Raw genomic sequence first — 10,734 nt, 5'->3', positions numbered from 1 at the left:
TTTACCTGTATGTCCTGTGCCTCACTTTACAGGTGAACAAACTGATGTTCACCCTTCAAAGTCCAGTTGAAATGCTGCCTCCTCTTTGAAGCCTTCCCAGATCACCTCAGTCAAGGGCAGTAATAACTCCATCTGCTCCCTCCTTTGTGATAAGCACACATTTATTCATTACTTTAAAATTTTTATCATGAAATATTTAAGACAAACCAAAAGCTATAAAGTATAATGCAGACACTCCCCTGGCGGTCCAGTGGTTAAGACTCCACACTTCCACTGCAGGGGGCACGAGTTCGATCCCTGGTGGGGGAACTAAGATCCCACATGCAGCGAGGCGTGGACCAAAATTAAAAAAAAGTATAATGCAAAAACCTTAGTCCTCACCATCTGGTTTATGAAATAAAGCATTGCCCAAACAGGTGAAGGCCCCTATGCAGATACCCCTCCCTAAATCACAACCTCCCTTCCTCTTCCCCAGAGGAAACAGTCACCATCCTGACTCTGGGAATTTATTGCCGTGTACTTCTTAGTACTTTTACTACATATAGAAGCATCCCTAAGCAGGAGGTAATATTTGTTTGCATGTATGTACAGCCATTATTTAACTGAATTTTCTTAATAATCCATTCAAGGAATATCTCTATTTAGAGATTAGTCTCAGAGGGTGTTATAAGGCCCAAGGGATCCAGTTAAGTAATGGTGGTAAAATCCAAGGCTGATTCCCAAGTCATGCTCTTAACCATTGCTCCCCTCTATATTCCTGTGGCCACAGAGTCATGTTTGTTATCTTACCCCCTTTCCACACTAGATTTTAAACTGCCCAATAGAAGAGACTGTGACCTTTCACCCCTCCTATACAACCCCTAATATCTGGCACCCAGCATCTTGGCACTTACTATCTTGCACTCTTCTTCAAAGAGACACCATCTTCTATCATCCCTAGCAGTCTCAATAGAGGATGGGGAAACTGCCAGAAACTCACTTCAAGGGAAAGAAGAGTGGGGCTTTGATAGATTTCAACACATTTAGAGCAACTTTTAAGCCAACTGTCAACTTTACTGTAAAGGATGAGGCATGCAATCCTCATACTCCAAGAGATTGGGAAGAGCAAGGATAGAGAAAAGGGGAACTGAGAAAATCAGCCCCCCAGAACCGAGAAATTCTTCCTTCCTCTCCTACCGCCACACGGGAGCCGAGCTAGGGTTTGGGATCTAGGCCAAGCTTAAGGAGTGAGGAGTGACAATGAGTGAGTGGTATTGTGGCCTGGACCCTCAAACAACCTGACAAGACAGCATCTGGGCCAGTGTCCAAAGGGTGTGTGCACGCACTGAGGGGAGGGAGCAAGATGATGAGGAAGGAAGAATGTTGTAGGCTGCTATTGATGCTTCTAAAGAAACAAGAAACGAATATTTACGAATGCTTGACAGGCACATTGACAGCGGTACTCACTCCACTGTTCTTTCAGGACGTAGTCAGGCCACGTGCACTAAGTGGATTCATGGGTTCTACCATCTAGTTTAAACTGAACTCTCACAAAATGAACAAGAGGCTTAAACAGATCCCTGCAAAGAAACCACAGACTAAAAATGCTAATTATCCCAGCACAAGCAGTAAGAAAATGGCCGGGCTAACATTTCACCTACTCCCAGTATAAGCTTTTTGTCGAGCACATTGGAGAGGAAAACTCTGAGTTAAGTCAAAACAACGAATGCATTTCCACACGTCTATTATCAATGACTAAACTCCACACTAAAGATGAAGGGAAATTTACACAGGTATATAGTTTCCCAGTAAACACTTATTAAGGGTACGTGCTCAAAATGTTTTACTAGAGGGAGAGACAATTGAAAAAAAATCCTCAACTGGTAGTTTAGCAAAATTTTGGTATCTTCTAGGTCAGCCTTGTCCAGTGGAACTTTCTGCAATGATGGAAATGCTCTATTGTTCCACAGCTACTAGTCGCCAGTGGCCATTTCATGAAATCTGACTAGCACTGGGAAATAGCCACATACGCCATATTAGCCCAGCTCTAATAGAATTTGCATTGGGAAGAGAGGTTGGGATTGCATTGGGCCCCTCCGGCCAAATCTTGTCCACACAAGATTGGTTCGTCTACCCTTTGGCCATACATTCATTTCAGAAAGGTGACTATCCCAGTAGTCCTACTGAAGAAAACCAGATTCAGGCTGAAAATTCCCTTTTTCCTCCCAGGATAGATTTTGGCATTTACCAAGTGTTCAATTAACGCGCATTAGCATGTCTCTGCATGGACAACACTTAAGCCACAAATTAAGACAAAAGGTATTTTATTCAAAAAACGCCAAGTATAAAAAAAAAAAAATAAGATCTCTTTTATTCCCCTGTACAGTATTTCACTCAGATAAAACCAGCAGGCTACATGCTGCTCAAAACACAGCCCCAGAGAGGATCCGGAAGGCACACCATCCAGAACTGCTTTTCATAAATCTATGCTATATACACAAGTCAGCAATGCCCCTCCCCCATCACCCACGGACCCCATGCCCACTCGGGTAAGCAGGCGAGGGGGCCCGCAGCAGTCAGGGAGCTGCAGCAGCTGTCCCGCCTGAGTCCCGTCACCCTATGAACAAACAGAGCAAGCGTTGCAGCCTTCCCCAAAAGGTCCCCAAGTCAGAGGAGGAAAGGAGAAAAGAAAACTATGGCGGCAGCTGTGGAAGCTTGGAGCAGGAAGGGAACCAAATAAATAAATAAATAAATAACATTGACCTCCAGGTTAGAATGCGCATCTTTCCAAGAAAAAAAAACCAAAAAACCCAAAACAAAAAAAAAACAGGTAAAATAATTTAAAGGCAAAATTAAAAAAGAATTAGATCAACTACAACCCTTTTGTACACTACCATGCCAACTGTACACACATTTACAGTTTTTCTGTTGATTTGCATTGTTTGTGCATTTGTGTGTGTGTGTGTGTGTGTGTGTGTGTGTGTGTGTGTGTGTGTGTGAGGTCTTGGCTTAGAAACAGTTAAGTAAAAACCAAAAAGGAAGACCAGTTCACTTGGGAGTTTTACTAAAGGAGGTGGAAAAAGGGCAGGTGGCTCAGCATTTGGCCCTGTAGCCTCTTCCATGGCACCTTTCATATGAAGGATGGGGGGAAGGGGTGGGGGAGAAAGAGAGGGAACCAAACCCAGGCAGATTTTTGGAGAAGCAGCAGGTAAAAGAGGCAAGTTCAAGTATTTCTCCCAGCACAGCCGGAGTCCCCACAGAAGGCACTCAGAAGAGTCGGAAGAGGTGACAGGGACTTAAAATGGTGCTAGTCCTATCCCACCCCAACCCGATTTCCCCCTACCCGACCCATCACGGCATTCAGCAGAACTCTTGATGAAGGGAACAGTTCCATGGCTGGATTCTGATCCACTCCCACCCCACCCGCCACCCCTGGGATTTTGCAAAGTCCAGCAATGCTGGACACCGATGAGAAGGAGAGCTTCTATGGGAGGAGTTGAGGCCTAGGACGGCTGGAGTGGAGTCTCTTCCTCCCTTTGGGAGGCAGCCTCCAGGGCCTGGGGTCTGGAATGAGTTGTAAATGTTGTTCCTGTATCAAGCACTGTCCTGCTTGGAGAGAAGTGTCACTGGTACTTGGGAAGCTGGAAACAGACACTTCCCCTCCTTTGAGCATCTGACAGAGAGGGGAGAACCTGCCTGAGAAGCTATTTGCTGGGCCCTGGCAACAGGCTGTGGAGATGGATCTCAGCAGTTTCCTGGGGCAGGAGGACATCTTGCATCCATGGATGGTTCTGGATTTCTTCAAAGGATGGCCGATCTGATGGTCTCAGGGCCAAGCACCATCTAATGAGATGCTGACACTCTAGAGAAAGCAAGATAGAGGTTATGAATGACTCAACTTGTTTTTGCAGTTCAAAGGTCTTCCCACTTTGCTTCCCAGGGGCCCACAAGTCAGGGATCCAACAGAGAACCTGCCCTTTCTAGAATGCTTATTCTTCAATGAGAAGGTATTAACTAACACCTAGATGCTCCAGTACGCTTTCAGCTAAAAAACAGCTCCTCTCTTAAACCTGTAGTTTTCAAACTTCAACAGCTAGGGCCTTTCCCACGACGCCCACTCAACAGAAATAGGAAAGGTGATGACAAGAGATTTTGATGAGACATCACTAAGCACGACGAGGTGATTCAATTCACCTACCGACTTACAAACATGAACACCACCCACGATGAGGTCACTGGAACCACAGTATTTAAGAGAGCCTGCCTTAAGGGAGAAGGCTCAAAGAGCCCTCAATTTTTCACTCCCTGGCAAAACAGCCAGGAGTTGAGGGATCAGGATCCTTTGGTACTTAAAAAAAAAACCTTTCAGTGAAACTAAATGGTCTTTTCTTAATATTCTCACACACGCTCTTCCTCTGACCCCTCACCAAGGCACCCTCAAATGCAAACCATTTGATTCCTGCAGACCGGCTCTCAAGTGTGAATCATTTGCCTAGAATTCTAAGGCAAGGGCCATGGTATCTCCTGGAGACTGAAGCTCTCCAAACTCAAAGACCACCCCTGAGGACTAACAGCCTCGTGACTCCTGCCTCTCCTCAATAAAGGGCTTCGCAGAAGTTACCTGAAGAGACCCTCTGCCTGAAGAAAACTTGGCCCCTGATGATCTCCTCATCGTGCTCAAAGGGAATATCTCCACAGACCATATCGTACAGCAGGATCCCCAGAGACCAGACGGCTGCCGACCTGCCATGGTAGCGATGGTAGCGGATCCACTCTGGAGGACTATACACTCGGGTCCCTGCAAGCCAGGGGAAGAGGAAGGAAAACATACTTTTAGCAAAAATAAAACACAAAGCAACTGAGAGGTATGCTGAGTAACTCTTAAAAAAAAAAAAAAAAAAAGCACCACCCTACTTCTCTCAGCAGCTGGGTGAACTCCATTCCCCCCGCCAGGGCTAAAAGGAGTGGATGAGAAGCTTATGGCAGCTCTCCAACCCAAAGCATTACCCACTTCTCTACCAGCTCAGACCATAAACAGCTCCAAGAAACAAACAGGGCCGGCCACAGACCCAAAGCCTGAGGCCTGTATGTGGTAGGACCACCCTCAATGGGAGCAGGGGATGAATATCTGCAAAATCAAGGGAGGTATCCCACAGACTATCCTTAAACTGCATTAAATGTCCTTGCCCAGGAGCTGGGTGAGAGTCTCATTTCAGATATGACACAGGCAAGGACACTTGTACAGTATCCTAAGTCAGGGTGCCCTTTGAAAGGCCTTCCTCCCCACCCTCTGGATGTATGGGTAGACACCCACACCCCTTCCTCCCCACACTGGAAAGGTAGAGAGGCAGGGCTGGCTTCAGACCACGTGATTCCTGTTTACAAACTTTGAGTTGTAAAAAAAAAAAAAAAAAGTGGGGCCATCCCGCTGGTGCTCACCAGGGGGCAGCAAAGACTGGAAGGAAAAAACATGGGAGGACCCGGCCAGCCATTAACTGTTAAATACAAAAAAATGCAGCCCAACCCAGCGTCCTCCAAGGGCAAATAAACACAAACCACAAGCCCCAGTCACAAGTTTTGAAAGGCTGTCGTTTGTTAGGTTAAGCCGCTCAGATGATGACCCACCCTCCCGTGCTTTGATCTCAAGCTCTCCCTTCCTTCTCTTCTGAAAGAACCCTCTCCAAGCCCCTCCCTAGGATAGGTTTTCATCCTCTCTGCGGAGACACCCAACTAATTTTCAAACCAGCAAGAGATCTTATTTCACAACATTCATTCCCGACTCCCTCACCCCACAACACCAAAAAAAAACAAAACCCAACAACAACAATGAATTATTTAGCGAAACTACTGTTTCTATTCCTTATTCGTCCCTAAATCAAAGGGGAGAAAAAAACCTGCAGCTCTAAAAACTACCTTACCGAAAACTAACTCCCTTATAAAACAAAACAAAAATGACAAAACCGGCGTCAATTTTCATCTCTCCCGCTCTCTCCTCCCCCTTCCCCCCTCCCATCCTTTTACTGGCGGGGAAACTGGGTCAGACTTCAGAAATCTGGGCTACGGCCGGTTGCCCGCAACCTCTTATTCATCGGGAAAGCTTGGAACCCACTGAATTCCACTTAAAAAATAAAATCATGCCAGAAACATTACAGGTTCAGCTGGCTTGAAATCCCCGGCTTTCCTACGCTGGGAAGCTCTCCTTCGCCCCACCCCTGCTAGCATAGAGCCAGGCGGCCCGATGACCTTTACAAAGGGCCGGAGAGGAAAGCCTACCCAGGCCTCCAGGCCAGGCCGAGTCACCTGGGCAGTTCCCTCCCGGGCAGCTCCGCCCCCAGGCCTGGCTCACCATCGAAGTCCGTGTAGACGGTGTCCTTGAGCAGCGCCCCCGACCCGAAGTCGATGAGCTTGAGCTCGCCGCGACTGAGGTCGATAAGGATGTTCTCGTCCTTGATGTCGCGGTGAAGCACCCCGCAGTTGTGGCAGTGCCGCACGGCCTCCAGCACCTGCCAGAAGAAGCTGCGGGCCAGCTCCTCCTGCAGGGCCCCCCTTTCCGTGATAAAGTCGAAGAGGTCTTGCACCGGCTCGGGCCTCTCCAGGATTAGGACGAAACTGTCGGGCCTCTCGAACCAGTCCAGGAGCCTAATGACGCCGGAGAAGCCCGAGCTCACCTTCTTCAGCAGAACCACTTCCATGGGCACTCGGGTGCCATTAGGCTGCAGAGGGGTGAGGGGGCTGCGTTAGGGCGGGAGTCGGAGGCTGCCCCTCACCCCACCCATCCTGGGGGTCGCCCCCTCCAGGGTACTCACCAGCTCTCCCCAGTCTGAAATGCGGTCCTTCTCCACGTGCTTGATGGCCACCTGGAAAGCCCCCCAGAGAGCGTTAGGTTCCCTCGCCCGGGCCAAACACACCCGTGCGCCCCCCGTCCGGCGCGCCCTCCCCGCGGCGGGCCGCCCACTCACCGGCAAGTTGTCGGCGACACGGATGCCTGAGTAGACCGAGCCGAAGCCGCCACTGCCCAGGAGCGGGCCCACCTGGTACTGTGACTCCAGGGGCTCCTTCTCCTTGCCTAGGAAAGGGGGAGTCACAGGGGACTCAGTGCCGGCCCGCGAGCCCCCAGCTCCTGCCCTGGAGGTCCAGCCGCCACTCCATCCTCGGGTTGGGGGGGGGCGCTCACCGGGCGCCAGCTTGGTGGCGTGCAGGTCGTTGCAGGGCGCGGCGCGCAGGTGGGCAAGAGAGTTGATTTTGGACAAGAGCATCCCAACCTCCAGGATGTCGGCGTAGGGACGGTGTCTGGAGGAGCTGCAGCAGGAGCTGGGGCTGGGGTTGTGCCGGTGGCTGTGCCTACGGCTGGGGCTGAGGCTGCGGGTGGCGTTGCGGCTGCGGCTGACGCGGAAGGCCGAGGGCGAGTCGGAGGACGACTGGGGGAGCTGCCGGGGGCTGGCGGCTGACGGACACGCCGGCGGGGTCAGGCAGCACTGAGGGCGGAGGGGTGGGCGGCTCGTGGGGCTTGTGCCGCAGCGCCGCGGCACTGGGAGCTTGTAGCTGCTGCTGCTGCTGCTGCTGCTGCCGGTCCCGCCGCCGCCGCCACCGCCGCTGCCGCCAAGTCCTCTCGGGCCTCCTCCGCCACCGCGGCCGCTGCAGCAGACACCCGGCTCGCCCTGCCGCCAGGAGTAAAGGGGCGGAGCGCGCCGGCGGGTGGGGGACGCGCGGGCGGGCGGGGATGGGGCGGGGCCTCTCCGGGAGGCCTAGGCGGGGAGCGGGGCTGCCGGACCGGAGGAGGGAGGAGAGGGGGTGGGGAAGCGGCGGGACAGGGCGACTCCCCTCCGCCCCCGCCCCTCGCGCTCAGTCGCCGCGCCCCGGCCCCGCCCCCGCCGCCGCGTTTCCAGCCAACCAGAAGCCGATTGATCTGCATAACACGGCGCGCGACGCCCACGCCCCCGCCCAGCTCTTGCGGTCAGAATGGTCTCTACGCCGCCACGACGTGGCGGGAAGGAAAAGGCGCCAAAATGGAGGGGGAGGGGCGCGGGGCGTGCGGGTAGGCGGGAGCTGGGTGTCGAGCCGCTAGGGAGGAAGGATGGGGAGGGGCGTATCGATTCAAACCCAAACAATAACAAAGCCATCAAAGGCCGCCCGAGGCCGGCTCTGTAGCTCTCCATTTCTCGGGGTTTTTGGGTCAAGGGCTCGAGCTGCAGCATAACAAGTTGCGCAGAGACGACGGGCGTTGGTGTCTCAGGCCGGGCGGCCGGCGCGCCGGGGTGTGAGGGACTGTGTGTGTGGGGATGCCGACGAGGGTGGTCTTTATGTGTGACTCAGACGCAAGACCTCCAAGTCGGCTTGGGTGGGTTGACCACGCGCTGTGGGCTCGGGTTGGATCTCCCGGGGGTTGTGTGTTGGGAGCGCGTAGGGGGCGAAAGATCTGCAAGATATGAGTCACGGCGGCTTCACGGAGGGAGTGGAGGTGTCACAGGCCTGGAATAAAACGGGGAGAGCTCCGCTCACTCGGGGGAGGGGTCCAGATCGCGGTTGTCACAGCCGGTGAAAAGATCAGCCCCCAGATTCCCTAGCAGATTTTTATTTTTAAAATGCTGAAAGGTTCCAGTGAATCCTGATGCCTAAGAAGTGATGTGTGTCAGAGTGCCCTGTAAAGAGGAAATCACGAAGCAAATGTTAGTATTGTGATGCCAGATGCTGTCTCAGCCCCTTCTGTGAGGGCGGGAGAGAGAAGAAAATTCCTCATCTAAAGCGAGGGTGGGAGGGCGCGCTTGACTTAATCAGAGTTTTCACGTTGTATTCACCTTTTCATCAGCCTGTTATTACCAGTCAGGCAATACTAGCAATTATTGGCTGCCCCCGAGTCTTGACTCAAAGGAAATCCGCCCCCCTGCCCGCCTTGGAAATAACATGGAAACTGACCAATTCGACTTTCATCCTTTGTCCTTTTAAACTTCTTGTAGAGTTGATAACGACGTGTGAAATGAGTAAATTAAAATTCTATGTAATCCATAAATTGAATTGTCAGGACCTAAGTAATTGAAAGCTAACTACATCCTATTTTAATTTTTTTCAAGTTCCTGCCACTTAAAGGAAAAATGAGGAGATCCAAGGATCTGAATAGCTGCAGTCATTAATGAATTTAAATGTTTCATTAAAAGTTTTCTACAGCACTTGTTATATAAAAATGCCCAGATATTTCACAACTTAATTTATCTCGTGAAATATTACATATTTTCTTTTTGTTTGTGTACTGTGGCCTAATTCATTCATTTTTGATGACTAGGAGAAAACCCAAGGGAACAAAAATTATTCCTTCTTTTACAGATAGGAAAATGAAACATAAATAGGATGATACAGGGTCATACAACAGCTAAGAGAGGAAGAGATGAAATGACCCAAATTCAACTCCTGAATGTTCAAAGCTTTCCTCTTATTGGGGTCTAAAACTGTCCTTAGCACTGAGTAAGACATCAAGTATCAATGTACGTGACCCCCACCTCTGTCCCCTTTACCCCTCCTTTCCTTTCATAAGCCCTACTGGACTGTTCTCACTTGTTCCCACTCACCTAGCACTTTCCACACTTTCTGCCTTTGTAGAGGCAGTCAACCTGTTCTGAGAATATCGTCTCCTCTTCACTTTTATTTAGTCTTTCCAGACTTCAGGACACAATTGTAGTTCCACCCCAGATTGCTAAAGAAACACCAAGCATTCTTTCACTGTCTATTCCACTTATCTGACAATCATGTGTTTCTTTTTTTTTGGTTTTTAAAAAAAATCTATTAACTTTTCAGTTATTTATATCTTGTCTTCCCATTCCTTAAATGAATACTTTATCCAACATTTGTTAATGAAGGGGAAGATCAAAATGGGTCTCAATGAAAAGGTCATGATTAAAGTCAATTTATACCAAATTTAAGTGAATTAAGTGGGCTTAGGCAAAATAAAATAAAGGTTAAGAACAACATTTAGGGCTTCCCTGGTGGCGCAGTGGTTGAGAGTCCGCCTGCCGATGCAGGGGACATGGGTTCGTGCCCCGGTCCGGGAAGATCCCACATGCCGTGGAGCGGCTGGGCCCGTGAGCCATGGCCGCTGAGCCTGCGCGTCCGGAGCCTGTGCTCCGCAGCGGGAGAGGCCACAACAGTGAGAGGTCCGCATACCGCAAAAAAAAAAAAAAAAAAAAGAACAACATTTAACCTGAGTTAGCCTGCTTTCAGACCTGGGATCTGGCACCTACTAGTTATGTGACATTCGTCAAGTTACTTAACCTTTCTAAGCTTTAGACTTTGAATGGAGATAATAATAGTGCCTACGTCATAGGGCTGTTGTAAGATACAAATAAAATTCTGCACATAGGGCTTCCCTGGTGGCGCAGTGGTTGAGAATCCGCCTGCCAGTGCAGGGGACACGAGTTCAAGCCCTGGTCCAGGAAGATCCCACATGCCGCGGAGCAACTAAGCCCGTGTGCCACAACTACTGAACCCCACGCCTAGAGCCCATGCTCCACAACAAGAGAAGCCACCGCAATGAGAAGCCCGCACACCGCAACGAAGAGCAGCCGCCGCTCGCCGCAAGTAGAGAAAGCCTGCGCACAGCAACGAACACCCAACGCAGCCAAAAATAAATAAATTTATAGTAAAAAAAAATTCTGCACATAAAGCATGTAGACTAACAGAGTAAACTAATAAATATTAGCTATGACAGCAATGATGCTGATTGTGATTATGACAATTATGATGAAAAGGAAGAATTTTGGAATGGTC

At 50.1% G+C, this 10,734-nt stretch overlaps 1 protein-coding gene across 1 annotated transcript; it reads right to left on the bottom strand.

The window, feature by feature from the left end:
- Nucleotides 1-2,286: 2,286 nt before the first annotated feature.
- On the bottom strand, nucleotides 2,287-7,644 carry PIM1 (Pim-1 proto-oncogene, serine/threonine kinase). Its single transcript, XM_065884909.1, has 6 exons — nucleotides 7,154-7,644; nucleotides 6,939-7,045; nucleotides 6,786-6,836; nucleotides 6,326-6,692; nucleotides 4,601-4,777; nucleotides 2,287-3,841 (listed from the first exon to the last, which is right to left on the bottom strand). The coding sequence occupies exons 1-6, from the start codon at nucleotides 7,233-7,235 to the stop codon at nucleotides 3,684-3,686; spliced, it is 942 nt and encodes a 313-aa protein (XP_065740981.1). The 5' UTR covers nucleotides 7,236-7,644; the 3' UTR covers nucleotides 2,287-3,683.
- Nucleotides 7,645-10,734: the final 3,090 nt, after the last annotated feature.

Source organism: Phocoena phocoena, chromosome 10 (genome assembly GCF_963924675.1).
Source record: "Phocoena phocoena chromosome 10, mPhoPho1.1, whole genome shotgun sequence".
NCBI lineage: Eukaryota > Metazoa > Chordata > Mammalia > Artiodactyla > Phocoenidae > Phocoena > Phocoena phocoena.
Note: the sequence above shows the minus strand (reverse complement) of the source record. Positions and strands in the feature narration are given on the sequence as shown.